We start from the raw sequence: 26,258 nt of genomic DNA on the forward strand, positions 1-26,258 counted from the left end.
TTAAACGTGCCCCCCCCCCCCCCCCCCCCCCTCGCACTGAATAATAGGGTTGCAGTATATGCCACCCCACCCAATAATTATTAACCAGTCAGCCATATACCAATATCAGATGTGGAACAGATGTAGCCTATACACGTAAAATCAAAACACTGTACTTCATTAGCTATAACTTTCATTACATTTCATATAGCTTTCATCTAAATGCATTTTAAACATATTTACCTGTAGTTTATCAATAATGTAACGTTATCTCTTTTCCCAATTACAAAGTTACAAACTCAATCATATTCATTCTTAACAGGCACATCTCAGCCAACCTGTTATGCTATTCAGGACCTTTCACAACATCAAGATGGCGGCGTCCATACGGGTGTGCTGTGCCCTCCGAATTACGCTGGGAGGTGAATATATTTCCTAAATTACACATTACTGTCACACATATGTTTTACCCAAAAAGGGCCATAGAATATGTAATCGGATTGTATACTGAACTGTGTAGTCTATTGGAATAATGTATATTTTCATAGACAAAGTCTGCACACTATGCTATGGCTAATACTAGTTAGCTATAGCTTGTCATCCTCGGCTTTTCATTTAGCCAGACAGCCAGCTAGCTATGTAAACTAACCATTCCATCATAATGGGATTCTTATCCGTATTTTGTTTGGATCGCTTTCTGACGAATGCCTGGTCCATCGCGTAACGACAATGACTAGTTGCCTAGGCCAGGGGTATTCAGCCGGGGGTCGACGAAGGTACTGAACGGAGTACGCAAAAATGTTAATATATAAAAAAAAGTGGAAAAAAGTGCTATGTTTTTATGAATATTGCTAGCAACAACAGAATAAACTAATTTTTAATTACATACCTACACTAGAAAAAACAATATTGTAACGACCCTGTGTTTATAAGCGCGGAAATCGACTCTGCCGCTGGAGCATGCTTTTGCGGCACAGTCGATAGCGCGCCGGACCTCGGGCTAGGAGGTCGAGGGTTCGAGACCTGCTCCCTGCTGTTTCATTACATTGGTGTCAGAAGTGATCGGACCTCGCATCCACGACAGTGCGTGTGCTTGGCCGGTGAGCGCGTTCCTGTAAGACGTAAAGTCGCAAGCTAGCGCGAGGACGCGCTCTTTGAAAGGAGGGAGTAGTGTAACGACCCTGTGTTTATAAGCGCGGAAATCGACTCTGCCGCTCGAGCATGCTTTTGCGGCACAGTCGATAGCGCGCCGGACCTCGGGCTAGAAGGTCGAGGGTTCGAGACCTGCTCCCTGCCTGTTTCATTACAATATTTTAATGATGTCACCTTTTATTTCTCAAATAATATTGAGCAAATTAGAGTTGCTACTGTCTTTGGTATTACACTCACTGGAGTGTCTGACATAGGCTTTGAAAAAGCACCCGCGAATTGACTACCAGTGTGGCAAGTACCGCTGGCTACCAGTAAGCTTTCCTGACTTGGACATAAATGTTTGCCAACACATGGCTAACATTTGTTTAACCAGCTAAACAGCTGCTCTTGGCGAAAATGTGTTTTGAGTTACCTTTCTAGCTACTAGGTTATGTAAGAGTTCACAGTTCTTCTAATTTATAATGTGGGGAGGTCAACATAATGAGAAACTATTTACCAATTTTAAAATGTTGATTGCTTCTCCTTGCCGTTATCATTCCACTGATGAGAAGACAAGACTTTAATAGTTTTTTTGCTAAGGTATTATGGGGGTCGACGGTTTGCCTGGTAGGGGGTGCTGAGGAGTATTTCTGTCTAATAAAGCACTTTAGTAGGGAAAACTCATTTGGATTGGCTGATGGTTGGGCCTATGCCCACCCATTGCTGCACCCCTGCCCAGTCATATGAAATTAATAGGATAGCGCCAAATTAATTTATTTCAATTGACTGATTTCTTTCTATGAACTGTATCTCAGTAAAATCTTTGAAATTGTTGCATATCGCGTTTTTATATTTTTGTTCAGTATATATTCACATGTCTATTTGTCCTAATCTTTAGCCATATCTGGTATATACTCACCGGACAGTTTATTAGGTACACCCATCTAGTACTGGGTCGTACCTCGCTTTGCCTCCAGAAAAGCCTGAATTCTTCGGCGTATTCTACAATATGTTGGCAACATGACACAGGGATATTGGTCCATGCTGACGTGAACAGCCTGTTCCGTCTCATTCCAAAGATGCTGTATTGCGTTGAGGTCTGGGGACTGTGCAGGCCACTCAAGTAAACTGAACTCGCTGTCATGTTCCAGGCAATGTTTTTTCCGCTCCTCAATTGTCCCGTGTTGGATATCGCGTACCCACTGGAGCCGCTTCTTCTTGTTTTTAGCTGATAGGAGTGGAACCCGGCATCTCAGAACGCTGCAATAGCAGCAGGATCGATGAGTTGTGCGATCTGAGATGCGGTTCTGCACACCACTGTTGTACTGTGCCGTTATGTCTGTTTGTGGCCTGCCTGTTAGCTTGCACGATTCTTCGCATTCTCCTTTTTTTTTTGTATTTTGCATCGTTCTCAGTAAACCCTAGACAAGCCCAGGGAGCCGGATGTTGCTGAGATACTGGACAAGCCCAGGGAGGCGGACGTTTCTGAGACACTCGAACCTGCCACCGACGTTCATACCATGCTCAAAGTCACTTAAGTCCCATGTTTTGCCCATTCTAACATTCAATCGAACAGTAACTGAATGCCTGTCTGCCTGCTTTATATAGTAAGCCATGGCCACATGACTCACTGTCTGTAGGAGCGATCCATTTACCTGAACGGGGTGGTGTGCCTAATAAACTGTCTGGTGAGTGTATTTCATCACACAGACAAACAGCCATAGTGAAGGAAGTTTACATAGTGCATAAAACATTGCCACCAGAGGAGCTTGCTTCTCTGCTCTGGAGAGATCGCAGGTAGTTGGTCAGAAGGCTCTGGAGGTCCATGGAATATTCTCTCTGTAGCACATGTAGCGAGATGGATAGAGATACTGAATACACTGGAACGAGAGCGAGCTATAAGGGTGCCTTCCAATCACACAAATGGATGCCAGTGTTTCCCTTATATGCGCTTAGCAGCGGCGCACCGCCATTGGAGGGGGGAATAATTTTCAGGTTGCTAAAAGTTTTCAGTGTATACTTACAGTTAACAAGAAATTTGTGGAGTGGTTGAAAAACAAGTTTTAATGACTCCAACCAAAGTCTATGTAAACTTCCGATTTCAACTGTAAATGGCTAAAACCAGATAAATTGTCATAAATATAATGGAGCAATATATTTTTAAACAAGATCATCTTTGAGAACTATCACCAAAATAAAAAAAATAGACAGGGAGAATAAAACATTCCAGAAATATCATGACATCGATGCGGTAAAGAGTTCAATAGAATGCAGACCGTGGGGATAGAAGAAGGACGCCGGATCGGCGCACATTCAACAAATCTGGTCTAACAAATTGGATATTCGTCAAACCCATCATGAATTGGATTTGAATTTGATTTGATTCATGTATTGTAACAGGTAAACAATGTGGATAATGAAGTTCGATTTTGATATATTTGTTTTTTGCTGCATAACATTTAGAAGTCCCTTTTCAGCTTTAGAAGAAGTGACTGCTAAATTCTAACTCCTGTTCCTATAAGCTGGTAGCATAGCAAGAATACAGAAATCGGTGTTGGTAGCCAAAGTCGTTTTACTGTAATGCAGTTGATTGGTGATGATGGCATGAACATATATTGGGGTTGACATCCATACAAGCATTATATTCAGATTTGTGTGAAATACACATATAGTGCATTCGGAAAGTATTCAGACCGCTTCACTTTTTTCACATTTTGTTACGGTACAGCCTTATTCTAAAATGGATTAAATAAATAGAAAAATTCCTCATCAATCTACACACAAAGAAAAAACGTGGTTTTAGAAATGTTGGCAAAAATAAATAACTGAAATACCATATTTACATAAGTATTCCGACCCTTTGCTATTGAGCTCTGGTGCATCCTGTTTCCATTGATCATCCTTGAGATGTTTTTATAACTTGATTGGAGTCCGCCTGTGGTAAATTCAATTGATTGGACATGATTTGGTAAGGCATACACTTGTCTATATAAGGTCCCACAGTTGACAGTGCATTTCAGAGCAAAAACCAAGCCATGAGGTCATGCCCATAGAGCTCCGAGACAGGATTGTTGTTGAGGCACAGATCTGGGGAAGGGTACCAAAAAATGTCTGCAGCATTGAAGCTCCCCAAGAACAGTGTCCTCCATCATTCTTAAATGGAAGCAGTTAGTCAGAATCGAGGTCAGAATCGAGGTAAAGATGAACAGAGCAAAGTACAGAGGGATCCGTGATGAAAACCTGCTCCAGAGCGCTCTGGACCCCAGACATGGCGAAGGTTCACCTTCTAACAGGACAACGACCCTAAGCACACAGCCAAGACGACGCAGGAGTGGCATCGGGACAAGTCTGAATGTCCTTGAGTGGCCCAGCCAGAGCCCAGACTTGAACCTGAACGAACATCTCTGGAGAGGCCTGAAAATAGCTGTGCAGCAACGCTCCCCATCCAACCTGACAGAGCTTGAGAGGATCTGCAGAGAAGAATGGGAGAAAGTCCCCAAATACAGTGTAGCGTTATACCCAAGAAGACTCGAGGCTGTAATCATTGCCAATTCTAAAAACATACTGTTTTTGCTTTGTCGTTATGGCGTATTGTGTGTAGATTGATGAGGGGGGAAACGATTTAATCCATTCTAGAATAATGTAACAAAATGTGGAAAAAGTGAAGAGTTCTGAATACTTTCCGGAGGGACTGTACATGTGATTCTGGATGACAACATAATGATGTTTGTTTTCAACATTAGGGATATTTTCCTAAACAAGTTAAATCCGCTTTGTGTTTTGTTTCCTTGCCACGATACTAACGAGTATCGCGATACTGATATCGTCCCGGACCTATCATTAACACCCAGAATAAACAAGACAGAATAATTTGCATTAGCTAATTTATAACTGTTCTAGGTCATTTTACACTAGTAAATGGCATTACCTCTCTGTGTTTCAGGGGTAGCACCACTTTGGACAGCAGGGGGCGCCCTGCCTCTCTCTCACCTAGCCAGACCCACTGCCTCTCTATGGACTGCTACCCCACCAGCCCCTGCTACCTGGATACAGACCAGACATAGCAGCTTCTTCAACAAACGTAAGTGCTGGTTTTCCCTAACTCTCTAGAGTCGATAGAGCACCAATATTGAAGCTTTCCAATCAATAAAATCATTGTCATTGTCAGCTAAGCTCTTCAAGTGAACAAATCAAATAATTATTTGCTGACATCAGCTCTGACATGTGCTCAACCCTCACAAAAATGTTGCTGATATTCACAATGCTAATCATCTCTGACTCCGATATGGTCTACGACTGTAATATCTTGATACTGCCGCAGTATTACCAGAGGCAGCACTATAATATAGGCATAACTACTTGAGCATTTTAATAGGACTCACTTAAAATGGCCTGAGCTCGCTAAGTGATACCTATTCACAGTGGTTGAACCTGTCAAATGCAGAGCTTCCACAGGAAGGTGTGTGTCTATCAGCTCAACACAGCAGTGGCAGGCAGCCACACTATTTCCTGCAGCATCTCACTGAGATAATTACTCATGCTACATCTGTCACCACCAGCTCCGTCTCAGCCAATGCATGGAAACCCAAAAACACCCACCATTCCTCTCACTTTATTAACCTGCCACTTTCAGTTGACACTCTCTCAGCACATATTTCTATTCACAGTGTACATACTCAAGAGAAATTGTTACTTTGATTGCTTTGTATCATCAGACTTTGCTTTGGTGTATACTATGATGTTTCTGGAACACTTTTTTTAAAGATTTTGTTGGCAAATATTTTTTTAGCAATGGGTTTTCACAATTGACTGACATCCAGATGAACTGCTTTAGGCAGACTGCTTTGGTTCTTTTTTTGATTGGAAAAGGTCCACTTTTCCACAAGATGTGGAATTGCAGAATTATCACTAGATTCTATGTTACTTTTAGTTAGTTACCTTTATCACATAAGTTGAGCTAAAACCTAGGCTGATGTGATGCTGGGTTTACTAATGTAAAAAGATGAGGGAAATGAATTGTCCCAGTGGGACTCAAAAATGATTGTTTCTCTGCCTGACGCCAGGCGTTCTAATAGCTGGTCATGGCAGCCGAACACAGGATCATTACTACTGCGAATGAAAAATACTGGCTGACTGACTGGTGGCAGATTTTAAATTGCAGAATCAAATGATGGTGTCAGACATTTGAGTGGCCAGCTTTACTGACTGGCCACAGAGAAGGAATCAAGGGAGAAGGGAAAACAGGGTCCCTCTGCTTGTACACAGTGTCAATGTAAGAACTGTTGTGAAAAGGTATCACTGAGTGATGAACTATTCAACAGACTTCTGCTCGAGGGCTTGGTGCTTTGAAGATAATATTTCCACTAGTTCATGACATTGTTGGAGATGAGCTGGAATGTTTTTGTTTAATACTCAGAACTCTGTTCAGAGATCATTTTTGATTATATTTTGTCTCTGAACAAACATTACTGGATTAGATATGCAGTATGCCTGTTAGCTGCTTTAGTTTGCGTCCTATTTTAAGTCTTGTAGCAAATAAGTCTCCTTGCCATGGGCAAAGTGAGGGAAAACAAACGTGCACACTGTAAGAGAGGGAAGCCTGGCCTGTTCTTAAGCCTTTCAGCGTTTTTGTATACCTCATCCCTTTAGTGGCATGACTGGCATCTGTTGTAGCATAGTTGTGCCATCCAAAAGGAGAGATGGAGGACAATAATCAAAGTTGGTGTGCATTGACACCCCAGGAGTGAGACTATTGAAGCGCTGCTACCATAGGTTCCAGTTTTTTGATGGACCAGTTTTTTGATTGACCAGTAGTATTGTTAAGTGCATTGATCTAGTATGGATTCATTTCCACACTATCTATCTAGGTCTCCCTTTTCAGACTTTCCTCACGGCAAGGACACGAGATTTAGCCTCAAGCAAGGTTTGGCTCTTTGACAATCATAGCTTTTATTAGCCTAGTGCCTTGTTGCTTTGCTGTAGTACAAAGCTCCATTAAATTGTCAAACACACTGGTTACATCTCCCTTCACATGCTTTAATTAACTCCTAATCGATTCTCTGTGCGGCACCGAGCATCTCCTTCTAAATCCTTGAGAAGCAAGCAGCCCGGCTGAAAATAGATTTTATTTGGGAAAAACAATCTAGCATTCTCGCTCTCTGGGTAATAGCAGGTGTTTGTTTGCTGGAATGCATAGTGCGCTCTAGCAGGTTTGATTAGTGCATGACTGTAGATGCAGATTGTAATTTCTGGGCTCTTTTGTTGGAGGTCGATCCCAGGCTTGTTGCAGAGAGATTGTGCTGCTTCTGTAAACTAAAGTCGAAAAACAATTTTGTACATGCAAATAGTAATATTATGCCGACTGTGTTCAGACACTCAGGTATGCGAGGACAAGGGCGGCCTGTAGCGACGTTAAAACTAAAGTTTCCTTGTTTACTCTCTCGGTCTAGACAAGTAAAGCTACATCAAAGAGAAGGTTCAATATATTTCAAACTCTTTAGCGTTGTTCTAATTTTCTATTCCTAGAGTTTTGTAGGTAGGTAAAACATATATAGGCTAAGATGATCCCTGGTCGTGACCCCACTCTCTGAGTGTGTCTCATGGGGATTGAGACATGCAAAAAACACATTTCCATTTCACACCACGCACTTGTACAGGTGTGTGAAACAGGACAAATATAAGCACCCCCTTTTTAAATACCTTTTTTTTTATCAGTGTCCTACAGGCAACCAGACGATAGTTTTCAATATTCTGGACAAAGATGCTGCATTGAGGTTGCCAGATTAGTCAGATTTGGCAATTAAATTCCCCTTTCTGTGTGTTATCATTGCAGTGACAGCAGAGGAGCTTTGGAGGGGAGTTCTGGCAGAGACTGGTGCCGGTGCTCGAAAGGGCCGAGGGAAGAGGACCAAGAGGAAGATGAAGAAGGATCTGAACCGAGGCCAGAACATCGGAGAGGGTACGATGGATATATTATTTTAGATCTATTTCATTCATAGTTATTTATATATCCCTGTAACCCAAACATTTGACTTTGTTGGAGAAACATTATACCCACTACGATTGGTTGGTATCATGTATATTTCTGTCTTTAATGCCAAACCTGATTTCGAGTTTGAATATTGATGGCTAAAGTTTGATCTGAATTTCCTTCTGTTAATGGGCAGTAGACTATTAATCTGTTACCAGTAGTATTTTAATTAATTACATTAATTTATAATTAACAGATTAGTCCTCTTTCTCTTTTCATCTATCTCAGTGCCGATTAAAAAGTGGAAATTCATTGTGTTTTACTGCTGAGCTGTCTGCGGCCCAGTCAGTCTCCCTCTTTCTTTTCTGGCCCTGTTCAAATCCATCAAAACCTACAGATGTGACAATATTGTGTAATCAGTGCCCCATTGGAAGAGAATAGGCGTGACTTCTCTTCCAATGTTCTTGTGATTTTTGGCTGCACCTCGTCACACTGGTTGAAGTGCTGTCTACTCCCTGTAATCATTGCCCCATTTCTCCCGTCAGTTTGTCTGTCTCTGAAGACTATTCTTTATACAGTCTGTAACGTATAATAAAGTTGAAGTTAGTGCTTCGTTTGAGTTGAGTTAGTGCAGTGGAGCGTTTAGGACAAATTAATGCTCCTTCCCATAATAAACCCCCTACCCTCTCTCTGTCTCTCTCTCAGGGCGCGGGGGGTTCCTGTGGCCGGGGTTGAACTCGCCCATCCTGAAGAGCGGGACCATACAGAGCATGTCTCGCCGCGGGGAGTCAGAGCAACAGGAACTGCAGGCAGAGCTTCTGCGACAGCGCGACGAATGGGATCGCAGGAGGAAGATGAGGGTGAAGAGGGAGCGAGGGTGGACTGGCAACTCCTGGGGCGGCATCAGTCTGGGGCCCCCTGACCCTGGACCCAACGGAGGTACTGTCGTGTAAAGCATGCACATTAGAGATGTAATGATTTCCCCAATACACATCGGTCCCCGGTTCAAATTCATTAAATGTTATGAATTGGCAGTTTTTAGCTCAAATTACATTTTTCTACCTTCCGAAAATACCTCATCTTCTGTGACGACCGCGTCCCCTCCTTCACTGTCAAACTAAGCATGTCATTATGTTGACAGTCATTGATCTAGAAGTAATTTTGCATGCTGAACAACCCCAGGCAATATCAATAGCCTAGTCAAACTGCACGCTGACCAACGAGAGGTAGGCCTATTCCTGATCTGGCACATACAGTGCCTTCAGGAAGTATTCAGACCCTTTGACTTTTACCACATTTTGTTATGGTACAGCCTTATTCTAAAATGGATTAAATACAAAAAAAATCCGACGCAATCTACACACAATACCCAATAATGACAAAGCGAAAACAGGTTTTTAGAAATTTTTGTAACTGTATTATTATAATATATTTTTTAATCCCGAAATACTTTTATATAACATTTCAGACACTTTTATTATGAGACTCAATTTTGAAATTGAGCTCATCTGCGTTGGGTCCAGGGTTCCCAGAGAACACAGTGGCCTCCATCATTCTTAAATGGAAGCAGTTTGGAACCACCAAGACTCTTCCTAGAGTTGGCTGCCTGGCCAAACTGTGCAATCGGGGAGAAGGGCCTTGGTCAGGGAGGTGACCAAGAACCCGATGGTTACTTTGACAGAGCTCTAAAGTTCCTCTGTGGAGATGGGAGAACCTTCCAGAAGGACAACCATCTCTGCAGCACTCCACCAATCAGGCCATTAAGGTAGAGTGGCCAGACGAATGCCACTCCTCAGTAAAAGCACATGACAGCCCGCTTGGAGTTTGCCAAAAGGCACCTAAAGACTCTGACCATGAGAAACAAGATTCTCTGGTCTGATGAAACCAATATTGAACTCTTTGGCCTGAATGCCAAGCGTCACATCTGGAGAAAACCTGGCACCATCCCTACGGGGAAGCGTGGTGGGAGCATCATGCTGTGGGAATGTCTTTTCAGTGGCAGGGACTGGGAGACTAGTCAGGATCGAGGCAAAGATGAACGGAGCACAGAGAGATCCTTTGATTGATAATTTATTAACGAGGACCGGAATCACTTTTGTTGCCCGCACTGCGTGGTCGAAGTGGAAGAAGAGACACTCACTCCGAGTCTGTCAGCTTCCATACGGTCTTAACCATTCGATTATGAGATGGGGGTGAAATCCAAAGTTGTGCTTTGTATTCATTGGCTATGGCATTTTTTAAGATAAATATTATACATTACTAGCTCAAACTTTTAATCTGCAAAAATGTTAAATTAATGGGTGATGGTGATTTCAGATCAAAAGTGTATGTGCGGGGGGGCAAAAGGCAAACATTGCCCCCTAACTGACAGTGGGGTGGTAGATGCCCCCCCCCCACACACACACACGTCAGCTCAGAAAGATCCTGCTCAAAGGCCCAGCTCATGAGCTCCATCAGCAGCAGATTTACATTTCGAATGGAGAATGAATGTGTTTATGCAACAAATGTTAGTGCATTGAATCGTTTCCCTAATCAAATCGAATTACAAAATCGTTTCAAACTAAAACATATCGTTCCTGTATTGTGTGGAAGTCCATGTTTCTAGATACGTATCGAATCGTTTTGAAAGGGAAAGATGCACATTCCTATTGCACATACTTTGAAGGTCTGTTTTTCCATCAAACATCAATCACTATTATTGTGTAGTAGCATTGCTTTGGATCAGATTGAATATTGTTGCTATATTATTGAAGCAAAGAGCTCTGCATTCATCATACACACTCTGACTTGCTTCCATGCGTCACCTCTGGCCTAGCTGTACTATAGTAATGACCGAGAGTATTCCTCCAGCCAGACATATTCACAACACTGGGCCATTTCTCCCAGCATTCTATCTGCTCTGGTAATCAATACCCCTGGTGGTAGTGAAATGGCAGGTTGGGTCACTCTTTTCCTTCTGAAACCTCCAAATGCCAACAGCCTCCACAACTCGGCGCCTTTCAAACGCTGCACCACACGGTAAAGGCTCAATCCACTGGGGAGAGCACAGCCCGTACCTCTGTCTGGAAAGGGCAAATGTCACCTGGAGCTAGCAGTTTCCTGCTTGACGTCCTGAGAGCCAACAGAGCCTAGCGAAACACAATGAAAGGCCAGACAGACTGACAGGTCTCTTTCCCATTAGAGACCCTTCCCCTCCCACCAACCCTCTCCAACACTAAGGCTAACTAAAACCTGTGATGATTTAAATTCATTATATATAAATAATATTTCTATGAAATTACCAAATAACTTTGAGATTATTTTGATCAAGTCTTTGACATTTAAAATTATATATTAGGTCTTTGACATTTTTTAAAATTATGTTTGAGATCAAGGCCTGTTGATAGATTCTAGATAACGTGTAAAAGTGATTTTAAAGGAGGAAGGATGAGTGGGGCTGTCTGTAGGTCTGAGGGATAGCCCTGTATGCAGGCCCATTAGCACCTCATGACTGATGGAGAGCAAGATTTAACAGAAGGGACAGTGCGGCTTTGACCACATTTAGAAAGTAATCCCTCTACCACCCACTCACCCCTTCCCTCCTCTCTCGTTTCGCAGCTCTGTCCATCTGGCCCTTCACCCCTCCGAGGGGCATCTTATTTAGGGATTGGAATACTAAAGTAGTCAAAAAGCTTAAACATTCAGAACTGTAGAACTTGAGAATATAAGTAAGTTGCCTGAGTAACATATTGATGGTGTTCCTCTGTCATAGAGTTCTCTTTCAGTTATGTCTTCACACTGTCTCTGCATCCCCTCATCTCCCTGTGAGATGAACACTGGTATCAAATGGGTATTGTTCACCTGCCTCTCCAACCTTTCCTCATCCCCCTCCCACTACCACTGTTATTAAGGTAACACCACAGACAGAACAATCTCTGTTGAATTGAAGTCGTCCTCACACCGCACGGCCAGGATTTATTTTATACATACACTACTGTTCAAAAGTAGAAGGTCCGCATCCCGGAGTCGCCTCTTCACTGTTGACGTTTAGACTGGTGTTTTGCGGGTATATTTAATGAAGCTGCCAGTTGAGGACCAATGAAGTGTCTGTTTCTCAAACCAGACACTCTAATGTACTTGTCCTCTTGCTCAGTTGTGTACCGGGGCCTCCCACTCTTTCTATTCTGGTTAGAGCCAGTTTGCGCTGTTCTGTGAAGGGAGTAGTACACAGCGTTGTATGAGATCTTCAGTTTCTTGGCTATTTCTCACATGGAATTGCCATCATTTCTCAGAACGAGAATAGACTGAGTTTCAGAAGAAAGTTCTTTGTTTCAGGCCATTTTGAGCCTGTAATCAAACCCACAAATGCTGATGCTCCAGATACTCAACTACTCTAAAGAAGGCCTGTTGTATAGCTTCTTTAATCAGGACAACATTTTTCAGCTGCGCTAACATAATTGCAAAGGGTTTTCTAATGATCAATTAGCATATTAAAATGATAAACTTGGATTAGTTAACACAACGTGCCATTGGAACACAGGAGTGATGGTTGCTGATAATGGGCCTCTGTACGCCTATGTAGATACTCCATAAAAAAAATCTGCCGTTTCCAGCTACAGTAGTCATTTACAACATTAACAATGTCTACAATGTATTTCTGATAAATTCGATATTTTAATGGACAAAAATGTGCTTTTCTTTCAAAACAAGGACATTTCTAAGTGATCCCAAACTTTTAACGGTAGAGTATATTTATTTCCTCCACTCTTCTGGGCAGGGCTGGGTTGGTTATTACATTTCCTGCCTTCTGATTGCGCTCTCTCTGTCTGCTAGTCACCACAGTGATGGATTACCATGCAGTGGTGTGGACGGGAGCCTAAATCACAGCTCTGGATAGGAGCTGGGAATGCTTGACCTTTGACCTTCACCCTCCTCTTTCTCATGCTAGGGTTACCCCACCTCCTCACAGATACCTTCACCAAGCCTCGCTCTTAAATCCAGGAAATGTCCTGTCGCCACCTGTCTCTGTTAGAGTGTATTGAGGGAATGACTGACACGTTGCTGTAGGCAAACTTGAGCTAAATCATTGACAGATTTACCTTACTGGATTTATTTACCTGGCATCAAAAGTGGAAAAATTAATACTGTTATGGTGACCTACCGTAAAACCTTCCATTTAAACTAGCCCCATGTAGTGAATGTCATGTGTTTGTTAACAATTTGTTTTGGATTTCTATGGGTTTACCACAGACATGCTCTACTGTTTTAGCGATTGAGTACACTAATAAGCAAGTCCGATTTACCCATGCCATCAAATAAGTCAATAAACCTTATCCTCTAACCTTATCCTCTGTAATCTAAGGCCCATTTGTTTGGATTGAATTTACCTCATAAACCCAATCAGCACAGGTATTCACATTGGGGAAACGGGGACTTTATCAGTCCAAATAATTCTTCTCAGAAAGGTCATATAAAATGTATTTTTTATTTATTTTATTACATGTATTGTTTATTGGAAACTGTAACCTGGGTTAACGTGTCATTTCATGCCACTGGAAGTCACCTTTTACCTCCATGTTACTCTGTTTTTTACTACCTTATTTTCCTTTCTTTTTTTTAGAGACTTACGATGACTTTGACTCCCGAGTGATCGAGGTGAGTGCTCTTCAAATACTAACCCAAAATGTTGGAATCGGTTACCATGGTATTAACCCAGCCCAAAAGGGTATGTCGACGCATCTAGCAAAGTCTGTAGTTTGAAAAAGCAGCGCAGACACAATGCAGTAGCGTAGTGCTATTTGGTGGCTTTGAAGAAAAGTGGGTGGGATCCCTTTGATGGTTGATGTTCCTGGGACTTGGGAGAGCTGGGTTTGATCCGCGGGGGCTGGCTGGGAGTCTTTCTTGAGTGTCCTCTGCTGCTTGCCGTAACTCTTTGCTCGGTGAGGAACAGCACCTAGTTGAGGAGCTGGGTGCCGACGGGCCTCTGAACCTCCCTGATCGAAGAACATGACCCACGGCTGAACTCACCGGGCTAAGACACAGAGATGAACAGGAGAGGATACGACCATGGAGCGCACGCACACAAACACAAGCCCTACCACAGTCATGCTATAGTCAGTGTATTAGACACAGTGTGAAAAAGGGCAAAAGAATCGTATGTTTACACTCACCGATACATCTCACCTCGACATGCATCACTCCTACTCGGGCACAAACTGAAGGGTGGTTGGGGGGGGGGGGACTACAGGGAATGTTAACCCACCTTCCACCCTCCAAACATAGAGCATAACATGATTCCACTTGCATGCTCTCTGTCTCCCAAAGGACTGTTCTATGCCATGGCTGCATTAGAGAGACTGTAGACATAGCCATGTTGTCAACACCGAGGTCTCACTGCAACTCAACCCACCGAGGAAATGATGTGTCGTTTTCTATTTTGGTAAATGGAGGATAGTACGGTGATATGAATATGGCGGCGATATGGATATTACTAACACAGGGGCACCCCTCAGAGGATATTGGAATATAGACGTAGTCGATTACAAAACACTTTGATAAACAGATTAACAAGCCAACCGTCCCCCAAAACAAACTCCTCGCCATCCTCATCAATCCTCATTATGTGGCGGAGAGAGAGAAGAGGGGCTACAGAGATTCAGGGTTTCGTTTAGCTCTCCCATCCTGTCGTAAGAGATCTCATGGTAATGATGGTCTTTCCATTTAGGCTAATTTAATAGAAATGTATGTTGTGGAGGGCCCAAACAAACAGGGACCATCCATAGAGTTTTTCAAAAGAACTGAAGAATTGGATTTGGTAATCCAAAGGTTAATTATGTTAAATTGACCGCAGTATGGGTATAAGGTCAGTTGTTATAATGAGCAGTGTCAAATGTGTATTAATAAGGGATGTATGCAGGCTCTATTATTTTTAATCTAGCTACCTTTTTTGTGGTTTACTCATCGCTGTTTCCCAGTGACAGTGTAGAAGTACTACCATAACCTGTCCAGTAGATGGCAAGGTGTAGGACTGTTCAAAGCACTGAAAATACGCATTCTGTGAGCTTAATACTTTGGTATGGATCAGAATCATCTTATCTGAATATTTTCTGAAAAACCGGCTCAAAAACAGCCAGATTGATCTGATCCTGAATTTTAAAAAAGAGGATTACAGAATGCAGATCATTAAAATGTTTAAAAACTGGGCCTAGGGATGTTATACACAGAGCTACTGAAATCCACCTCAAGGCATTAAGCCATTGTAATAAAGTCCATTTATACCTGCCACAATGGAACTGCACCGCATTTCCTTTTTACTGTGTAATTCCACAGTGATTCTTAAGGGGTAGACGAATTGGTTGCCATTTAATTTTTCATCCCAGAGTTAAGGTGCATAATGCATTGTGGATCGTTGTTGATGGTCAAGTTGCGGTTTGACATTTCTGCGGGTATCGGGTTTAAGATGGATAACATGGGTCTGAGAAGGCTGCAGCCCTCTCCATTTCAGTCCTCTCCATTGCACTCCCCTCCCTCCTTCTCTTTTTCCCAAAGTGAGTGCTAGACCCCTTACTCTCAGCATGATGCTACAGTCCACATTAGATGTTCATCTCCGTGACCCTTGAGCCACTAATAGATGCGGTAAAGAGGTCAATTGAACTCGACCAAAACAATGGAATTTGCCATGGAAAAGCTGGAGGAAAAGAGACGTGGGGGAAAGATACCGAGTCTCCTCATTCCCCCCCAGAAGAATGTTGACATTTTAGGCTATTGTTTATATGTGTATTTCTCGCTATGTTGAGGTAAAAATCTGAGTATAATTCTTGTATGGATGTCAACCGCAACACATGTTCATGTCATTGTTGCCAATTAACTGCATTACAGTTAAAAACAACTTTAACTACATCAATGATTTCTTTATGCTAGCTATGCTACCATCTTATACGAACGGGAGTTAGCATTTTCCAGTCACTTCTTCTAAACCTGAAAAGTGAGAACTTCTACATGTTATTCAGCAAAACGTAAGCACATTGTGGGCTTGTTATAATAGATAAATCAATACGGATTTGACGAATATCCACTTTGTTAGATCAGGTTTGTTGAATGTGTGCCAATCTGGTCAACGTCTGCGTTCCATTGTCTCCTTTACCACATCTATGTGTTTGTTCTGTTCTAAAGACACTACTGCCTGACCAGGTTTCACACACCTCCCTTTTCCAATCTGTCAATCAGGTCCCTGAGCTGTGATTGACCAGTGAGCGGCTGAATGGTGTAGCAAGCCACCTGGCAGATGTTTAGATGGCAGATGAGGCATTTGGATGAAAGCCAGAGCGGCGATGTCCCTATATCTCTGTTTCTCCAAGATAGCGCAATGCTGTGATTGTTTTCTTAACATGGTGGTGATATTTATTTTGAATCTGAACATTAGGCTGTGTACTTGACATTCCCCTCAAAGCCTGGCAGGCTGATTTTAAAGCACTCATTCCTTAACATGTGAGCTGTGGTTGCCTGTACAGTATTTACAATCTTCTTCACCATAAAGGTACCGCTATAGATTCCTATTGAAAGAGGGAGAGTCCCTCTCAGAGGGGCACTTGGAGACAGAGAGAAAAACAGTGGGGAAAGTGTTGGGAAAATACAGAGTTAAGATGAAACGAGGGGATGTGAAGGAACGCAATGGATGTTTCTCTTGCGTAAGAGATTTTGCTGGAATGGCCTTAGAGGTCCACGTCGGCCTACTGTTCTGTTTTGTTGCTGTATGTTCTGTTTAGACAGCATTATGACAGCTGTATTCAGAGGTTGGGCATGTGTTGGGCCCAGTGCCCAGCTGTCGTATATCGTAATGCGGTCAGCATAGACCCAGGCCTGCAGCAATCAACTAATTAAATATGTCCTGCATGCGTTGCACTGATAATCCTCCCCAGCCTCTGCATGTGCTCCTCTTTACATAAATAATACAGAGCCACAGACACTCGTGTCCCCCGGAAACTGATGGATCAGTTTATGAGTTCCATCTCCCTATAAATATACATGAATTATATGAAATGCTTCCTGGAAAGGGGGAGGATTTCTTCCCAAGGACAATAGCACCATGTCATTAGTTAGTCAGTGGGTTGGGACAGGAGAGTGCACTTCCATAGGAGATGGCCTGGCTCCAATGGCACGGAGACTCGGGCCTCTCACAACTCATTTCATTAAAAGGGGATGAATACCATTACGGATGTATTGTATAACTACGAGCTACACAACCTTCAAAGTATCCCCAAAAGTCAAAGACTTGTTTTAAAAGACGCACCACTCTTGCAGTAGAATGAAATGTGTGCTCTGTTTTATATACCCATGGTCGTTAATCCATTCCATACAGTAGCTCAGTGTTTCTCCAGTATGCACATAGTGAAGTGGTGCACTGTGTGTGGTCCATTAGTCCTGTGCCAGCCAACACTGCTCACTGTTTATAGTACTATATTGTTAATTATAAACTGGGCGATTCGAGCCCTGAATGCTGATTGGCTGAAAGCTGTGGTATATCAGACCGTATACCACAGGTATGACAAAATGTATTTTTACTGCTCTTATTACATTGGTAACCAGTTTATAATAGCAATAAGGCACCTCAGGGTTTGTGATATATGGCCAATATACCACGGCTAAGGGCTTTATCCAGGAACTCCGCATTGCGTCGTTCCTAAGAACAGCCCTTAGCCGTGGTATAATGGCCATATACCACACCTCCTCAGGCTTAATCAATGCACAGCAGTAGAGTTTAGTTAAATCTTCCTCCACAGTCCAGGGATGTATTCACAGTCCAGGGATGTATTCATTCCACCGATTTCTGTTGCAAAATGTTTCTTAAATGGAAGCAAACGAAACGGGTAGGGACCTACCGGAATTTGTCCAATAGAAGCTCTCCAATAGTTTGCTTCCATTTTGGTTCTTAAACAGTAAACGGTTTCCCTAAAACACCACTGATGAGTCTCGCCATGACATTCAGCACCAGCTCCTCTAAGATATCACTTCCCAACACTCCCTCCCTGCCTCGCATTGCACTGGCAAACTTTCATTTTATGACTTCATGCATGTTTAACTATTGCAATTATGTTTTCTGCGATGCAATTTGCCGGGGCACCCGCTAACTCGAGTTAAATAAGTATGAGGGTTCTAGAGACAATGTTGGTTCCTAATTGTATCCGGGTGAATAGAAAACAGTTCTCTGCGACTTCGAAATAAGCAGCAAATTTCAACAAGAATATAATGGCAAAGTGGCTTAACGACACTGCCAATTACATTAGCTTGCAACTGGAGCTCTCTTTGTCTGACTCTCTTTCTTGCTATTCCCCCCTCTCTTTCTCTCTCTCCCTCCCTCTGTGGGTCTCAACATGTTTTTATAGTGAAATACCCAGCTGTTATGGTTTCCTCCTTTTAAATGGAGTCATAATATGTTGGGTTTAGGTTTTAGCAGGCTTTTAATGTATTGCTGTAATGAGAGTTCTTTCTCTCTGATGCGCACATACACACACACACCTTCAAACAGACATGACCTGCAATGGGGTTGTCTCTCTGGCTGGCCACTGGCACTGGCAGTTTCCGGTCACATAGGGAACAGCTGACCCGCAAAGGCTCATAACCCACCTAGACAGAGGGGCACAAAGGGGAACTTCTGAAGTCAGTGTTGTTGAGTTAGGAGCAGAGTTGGACCGGTACCAGCTCTACATCTGTTCTGTCCTGGTTCTGTCTGTGACTGCTGTGAGCCCTGGGAGGATCTCTTGCTGTACCAGCTCCCATGGGGGGAGGGAACGAGTGGAGAGATTGGATGAGGGTACTGGTAGGATAGGTTAGGGTGTGGTGGGGTCAGTAACCTAGTAGTAGTGGACGGGGTAGGCTAGGACTGGGTGAATAAGCTGTGTGTGTGTGCGTTTCACGGTTAGTCTACGCCTGTTTACGACGCACATTTTTTTACCTTATTTAACTTGGCAAAACGGTTAAGAACAAATTTCTTATTTACAATGACAGCCAATCCCGGATGACGCTGGGCCAATTCTGCGCCGCACTATGGGACTCTCAATCACGACCGCATGTGATACAGCCTGGATACAATGTGATTTAGTGTGTGTGTTGGAGGAGGGGAGTTGGTGCATGATAATTATGCTGTACCTCCCTCCCTCTCTCGTTCTCCCTCTCTCGCTTATGTATCTGCCTCTCAATCTCATCTCTCACTGGTCTCTCTTTTAATCCTGTCTCTTAAACCTCTAAAGAGTCTCTTACCCATCTTGCCACTCATTTTCCCCTCTTCTGGGTTTGGCCTCTCCTACAGGGGGAAAGCTGTCATGGCTTCTTTATGTCTCATCAAACTCCTCCACATCACACTGAAGAGCACTGACACTTACTGTACACATTCACACTTTCTGGATGTAGGAAGCCCAGGACTATACTAGTATCACATCCAGTCTACCACATGGAGGGGCCAGGAGTTTTTCTCCAGTGAAACAAACTCCAGAAAAAAATCCCCTCCGTGTAACACTCACATGCACATTATCAAACATGTTTATTCTTGTTAACTGCTTATATTATGTACAATTATAATTCATTTGCTTTGTTTAACTGATTGAACACACTTTTTAAAATTTGTTTTACTTGCGTCTGTGGTGTGGTTTTCCTATAAACCCTTTTGGGCTTCTAACCTCACCTGCGCACAGTTTTTACATTTTTTTTTATTATTTTTTTTTTTTAAATCTGTACAGTTTTGTCTCACTTATTTTCTTCGGTGCGAATAAATAAAACCTAAAATGGTGGCAGTGATGGTCTATATCAGAGGATATTGTCTCAGTATGTTTGCTGTGTGTGTGTGTGTTAAATGTATGTTCTATGTCAATGTGTTTGTGTGTTACAGGTGTGAATGTGTGTAGAGCAGCCGTTGTCTCTCCTCCAGTGCTGTATGTATGGCTAACCCTCAGCTCTGTCATATGCTCACACTGCCCCCTGCTGCCTCCAAGGTCACACTGCAGCTCGTAAATCTGTCCGGAGGGAGGGGAACAGAGTGAATGGACAGGGAAGGGCAGCACTCGTCTGTCTATACCGATCGATGGGAGGCAATTAAATCTTGAGAGGGTGTCTAGGAGGGATGAGATGGGCTGTTTCCCCAGGAGCAAGCCCACAGACCGTCTCCAGACACCGGCAGGAACTTTACTCAGTCGAAACATCGGACACAAAGTGGCGACTGGGGCCTTAAAGGAAAGGTCAATCCCTCTTAAAAAGCCAAAGGTTTAATAAGCTGCTACCTGCATTATTTTTGGTAACAATTGATAATTTGTTCGTTTGACTATACTCTGGTCTGTTTTTTTTTTTTCATAGGACTTTTAGGAGGAAAGCAATTACAAAGAGAGGGAATAAGTTTATCACCAAATCCAATGAACCTGGGGCCTGCCTCCCTTTAGTTCTCCCCCAGGGCCCATCCTCTGTTTTATAATAGGATGTATATGGAATTCACGGACATTCTGCCTCCCATAAAGACATGTTTCACATTGTTCTGGTCTGCAGTAATGGGTGGTTTTTGTTCTGACTGTCCTCTAGTGGTCAGTCTAAGCTATTGTTTGAGTTTCAAGTTTTATTATTGACAGGTGAAGAGCGTGTTCAACATGACAGCCAAAGAGGGCCGGAAGAGGTCCATCAGCTGCCTGGTAGCTGTTGGCAATGGGAACGGGGCAGCAGGTGAGTCCAAAACCCTGCTGAAGAGTAGCTCCAGGGAGAAGTGGTGGCCACTCCTGAGCTAGCTACACTCTCAGGGTGCAAAGCCTCTACTTTTTCCTCCGTGTGGCACTCGAAAGCTTTCAGTTCACTGAGACAGATGAGCGAGCCAGAAGTGTCTTTCATGGATTGGAATGGGATTGGTTTATCTGTAGAAGCTGTCAGCTTAATGAATTATTTAAAAAGAAATCTGCCTGGTTCCGCCTAACAAGTTTACAGCAGCATGAAAAGATGAACGATAAAGCAATCAGATATGGAAACTATGACAGGCAGTGAAGCTGATGTGGATGAAACCAAAAACATAATTCTTAAGATTATTATATATTTTTGTATACTTATTTCCATCTTTTCTCCTGCAGGTTTTGCCTTGGGTAAAGCGGCAGACCGTCAGACTGCACTGAGAAAGGTAAAATGTTTCCCTGTTACCTGGAAAATAGCCATACTGGCACTCTACAGCAGGGAAGCCCAACCCTCTTCCTGGAGATTTACTGTCCTCTAGGTTTTCAGTCCAACCCTCTTCCTGGAGATCTACTGTCCTGTAGGTTTTCAGTCCAACCCTAATTTAGCATATCTGATTCAGCTAGTTAAGGTCTTGTTGAGCAGCTAATTAGTAGAATCGGCTGTGTTAAATTCGGATTGGACTGAAAACCCACAGGATTGTAGATCACCAGGAAGAGGGTTGGGCAGCCCTGGTATACAGTACGAGTTCAATAATGGAAGTGGCTGTGTTGAAATGTGGATACACTGACAATGGTCTTCTTACCATAACAGGCAAAGAACCGAGCAGTGCACTATTTGTACTACATTGAGAGATACAACGACCACACTAGTAAGTCACTATTTTTGTGGGAGGGTCTCTGCGTGCATTGAGTTTGAGTGTGAGATCAGAATGTTTGAGGCTTCCTCTCTCATCCTTCTTACTCCTCCACTCCATCTCCTCTTGGCCCATTCAGACACAGGGCTGTTGAATAGGGGTCTGTTCTGGCTAAAATGGTTTTTGTGCTTACTGTCTGAACAGCGAACCAGGCTTGTTCTATGCAAACCCTTGTACTGCAGGTGAGCGAGCTCAAATAATATCTTTGCTATTCCGTCAGCATAGTTTGATTAGTCTATGTCAACAGTAGTCATGTTGCTAAAGGCTTTCTGCAGAGGAGCTGTTGCTACAAATCGGTAGATCAAAGAGAAGTGTTTTCACTCTAGGGGTTTGTGCATATTTCTCTTGCTGTAAGTCTGTGTGAGTGTGTCTCACACACACACACACACTGAAAGAGGCTGTTGCTAACAGACTCAGACCTACTGCAGCAGCTACTGTAAATGTTCTGTTCTGTGGGTGATGGGTTCGTGACCAAGGTTCGTGATGGGTTCGTGACCCAGTCTAACACAGGCTGGCTCTTTGACTGCCGTCACTAACCCACACAGTTACATTTGCTCAAGGCTCTGACTCATCATCCAAGGTTCATCAGGAGTAGGGTTGCAAACAGAGGGTATATTACTGGTAACTTTGAAAGTTTATCGGTAATCTACCTGAATTTGGTAACTCAAGTTTTTTTAATTGTATTTTATCACCTGGCATCTAGGGGCCTTTTTGGGTACTTCAGATCATCACAGGTGTTTGTAATTATCTCTGGCCTGCTATCTGACATTATCACATAAAATGAAATGTATAAAATAATCAAATAAGATGATTACAAAAAAAATGAATGACAAAGCTGTAAAACATTATCTTAAATATAAACCATCAACTTAGTGAATACCATTGGTGTATGAGTGTTTCAGCATGAAATATCCTTTATTTGTTTTTACAAACTTTTATAATCTGTACTATGTTAATATGTATTTGTTGTCAATGTTTTGGCATAAAAACAGTCAATTGGAAGAGTTGCAGCGTTAGTAAGAAAATATATATTGTTGTTTAGATGCTTTTTTTCATTAATTAGGCTATTATCTCTTGAACCTTGTAGTCTATCCACTTGAAACTCATGGACAGATATAAAATATATATAGTTATTCAAGTATAAATTACCAATGTTACCATAGATTACTTGTTAATTACCAAAATTAGCAATAGTCACTGGTAGTTTTACAACCCTAATCAGAAGAAATCAGAAAATGCCCCCCTATTCACTATTTAGTGCACTTTTTTGGCGAGAGGTAAAGTGCAGGACAGGCTGGGATGAACTGACAGCTGGGTTGACTTTGATGTTTTTTTTCTTCTGTTTTTAACAGTTTACCATGATATCAATTCCACTTTCAAGAGGACCACCCTACTCATGAAGAAACAGCATAAAGGTAGAGTGGGGAGGGGGGTGTTGTTTTCAGGGCTGCCCCTAACAGGATGTGTTCCACCTAAAAGAGCAACAAGTTGATGAGAGTTGAACTGACAGTGCACTGAGAATGCTGCTCTCATACCCTATACACAAACACACAGTCTCTCTGATAATGTTCACATACACACAGTCAAAAATCTATTCACTCACACAAAGGAACCCACACATCTCTCTCTCATTTACACCCTGTCATGTAAACCGCCTAAGAGGCAGTTGGGGTCTTGTGTAAAGGATTATGAAACTCCAGTGTAGTTGTGACACTGGCTTTTGGAATAGTATCCACTCAGACCTTTGTCCTCACACACAACACTAGTGTTAGTGTCTGTTCCACAGTCTTAGACTCAAGCGATGTAGGCACAACCTCTCCTAAATATATCACTTATCAGAGATTAGTTCGGTGTCAGTTAATACTCTTAACCGTGCATGTTTTTCATGTCTATGGGTATATGTGCTTCTGTGAATGTCATTTGTTCGCAATGGAAGATTGACAACACCGTGATAGGCATGGAGGTTGGCTACTAGTCTGGCTAGTCTGTCTCTCTCTAGGTTACGGACTACACTGTCACCGCGCGGTCATCACCATCTGTAAGCTGATTGGTGTAGAGGACATGTACGCCAAGGTAGAGGGCTCCGTCAACCTGCTTAACATCACCAGGGCTCTGTTCACCGGACTGGCTAATCAGGTGAGCCGTTGTCAACATCGTCAGGGAGACCTGCTGGCTCTCGGGCCAATCGCAGGAAATCTTCCTGCAAAAACATAGACGAGCTCTAAACACGTGTTTACGCACACACACACTGCTTTAGACTAACCCTCTCCCCTTCTCTGTGTAGGAGACCCACCAGTCCCTGGCTGAAAAGAAGCAGCTCCACGTGGTAGAGTTTCAGCCGGAGCGCGGGCCCCTGCCCCTCATCGTGGCCACCCCTAAGAAGGGTGTGCGACCCGACCCTGAACCTGAGGAGGAGATCCCCAACACACGGCTCAACTGGGACGACGTCCGTGCCTCTCAGGGAATGAAACGCTCCGTCTGGGCCGGGGTCAAGAGGACCATCTGGTGACCACAACACAACCATAACAGTGGACCGGTTGAGATAGGTTGGGGCGATGTTTGGCTGGGTTCGGGTTGAGAGTGTTACTAGGAAGGAAGCCTGTCTCTCAGGCATCATAAGACTCGTAAGATTGGACCCCAGTGGAAATAACATCATCAAACCGAGACATTTACTGTATGCATATGTATAGCATCATGACTTAGTATTTCACCAAAGGTTGTGAAATTCGCCCAAAAGAGTTTCACATCTAAACAGTTTAACTCAACCAATGGATTATATATTTTTTGCACTGTAAGAATAGTGTTGTTTCAAAATCACTTGTTCATGTGACATTGCTGAAAATCTGAGCTGTCTAATTAAACATTGAAACTCTCCAAAATGGCTTGTGATGTATTGCTTTTGAAAGAGCTGTCGGGACATTTTATGCTAAGATGACAGTTGTAGTGATTGTTTGTGTATACCGTTTCTCCCCAGCGCCTGTCTGTCGCTCGCCCCAGAGGCTCTTGATGTTTTAGCTTTTCAGGGATTTCGGCCTACACTCCAGTATGCCACTTCTAACGTATTCGCCACATTTTACAAACATGAAAACGAAACTCAGTGGTAACAATGCACCAAGAAAATGGCTTCAAAGGACTCTAGTGCTTTTAACAGTGAATGACTTGGTAAACACAAAGTATTAAGTTCTGACATACTTTACCCTACTCTGGCTTTCCATGTTCTCTCTCCTTGACTATAATCTGACTCTGTTAATGTGTATAATTATTCTCTTTTAATGGCCCCTGTAGTCAATTTATAAGTTATAAATAATTCTGTGTGTGTGTGGCAGGGAGTCTCTTTGGTTTGAAGTATGAAGAAGCATTAATTCACAAATGAGAAGTTCTCCAAAGAAGGGATCCTACCAATAGTGCCATCTGAATTAAGCCGGACAGGCATTTCAATAATGTCCTATTAATGTGATCTTGAATTTGTCTTGACCTTGGTGGTTGACATTATGGTAGGATTCAAACACGTAGTCAACTCTTTCAGCTGAAAATGTAGGGTAGCACAGGACTAGGGTTGCAAAGCTACCAGTAATTTACAGAAAAGTCTATGGTGACTTTGGTAATTGGGTGGAACTTTAAATCTTCGTCATACTTTTTATTCTTCTTCTGGACACTACTCATTTACACGTTTAATCTCTACGGGATTGGTGGCCTATTTCTGGGCTATTAGGCCTAGTCCAAAAAATCTGGCATGCGGACTAGCCTATAGCCTATGTTCTATTCAGTTTGAGAAGGAGAGCGCGAAGATGAGGAGGACCGGAGGTCAACTTTGATAGCTTTAAAAACATGTTTATTGCCCATGATGTATTTATCAGAGTTATTGACCTCACAAAAAGCCAGATTTGAGTAATATGCATTGTGGTCCTGAAACTTGAAGCAGCAGCTTTGGCACAAATAAATCGGAAAAGGACCGCCCATGGTGCTGAAAGTAGGCATAATTCATTTCAAACATCTTCATTTTAATTAGAATTGACTAACAACAAGGGGGCTTTGCATTGGAGCCTGTTACTTCCTATTTAAGAAATAAGAGGTAGGCCTACCTGTTTGACAGATGCAATTAGGCTATAAGCTGCTATATCCATAGATATGTCGGTCAATTCCACCACACACCATGCACTCTTTAAATAGCCTACCTCCATGTCAGTGAAAGGCTGTTAAGTTAAACCCCAACCCACCCAAAAAAATGTACACAGGTCTACTCCTTGTTAACTTAAGATTTTGAATAAAATAATATAAATTATATATGTAACTTCGGTCCGTGATGCTTTATGCTCGAAACAAGCTGTAAAATACATGGGAAAGAGGTGACTCGATGCATATGGGGCAAACTGGTCTCAGAGCATTTCGTGTATTCTGTATGTAAATCCGAGACACCCCAATTCGTATGATATGTTAGGTTTCGTATGGTATGTATTAATTTTTGGATGTTCATCACCCATTTCGTATGATATGTTACGAATTAGAATTCATATTGTATGTTACGAATTTGAAAAACGTACATTATGTTATGAATTTGCAAAAGGTATGATATGTTACTAATTTGCAAAA

The 26,258-nt window shown here is 42.6% G+C and overlaps 1 protein-coding gene across 1 annotated transcript; it reads left to right on the plus strand.

Moving 5' to 3' along the window:
• The first annotated feature begins 336 nt into the window (after positions 1-336).
• LOC120046615 (28S ribosomal protein S5, mitochondrial-like) lies at positions 337-24,542 on the plus strand. Its single transcript, XM_038991997.1, has 11 exons — positions 337-401; positions 5,054-5,191; positions 7,943-8,068; positions 8,786-9,019; positions 13,680-13,714; positions 20,668-20,758; positions 21,154-21,200; positions 21,566-21,623; positions 23,021-23,083; positions 23,668-23,804; positions 23,953-24,542. Exons 1-11 carry the CDS (start codon positions 353-355, stop codon positions 24,175-24,177), a joined length of 1,203 nt encoding a protein of 400 aa, XP_038847925.1. The 5' UTR covers positions 337-352; the 3' UTR covers positions 24,178-24,542.
• The last annotated feature ends 1,716 nt before the right edge of the window (positions 24,543-26,258 follow it).

Source organism: Salvelinus namaycush, chromosome 4 (genome assembly GCF_016432855.1).
Source record: "Salvelinus namaycush isolate Seneca chromosome 4, SaNama_1.0, whole genome shotgun sequence".
Taxonomy (NCBI): Eukaryota; Metazoa; Chordata; class Actinopteri; order Salmoniformes; family Salmonidae; genus Salvelinus; species Salvelinus namaycush.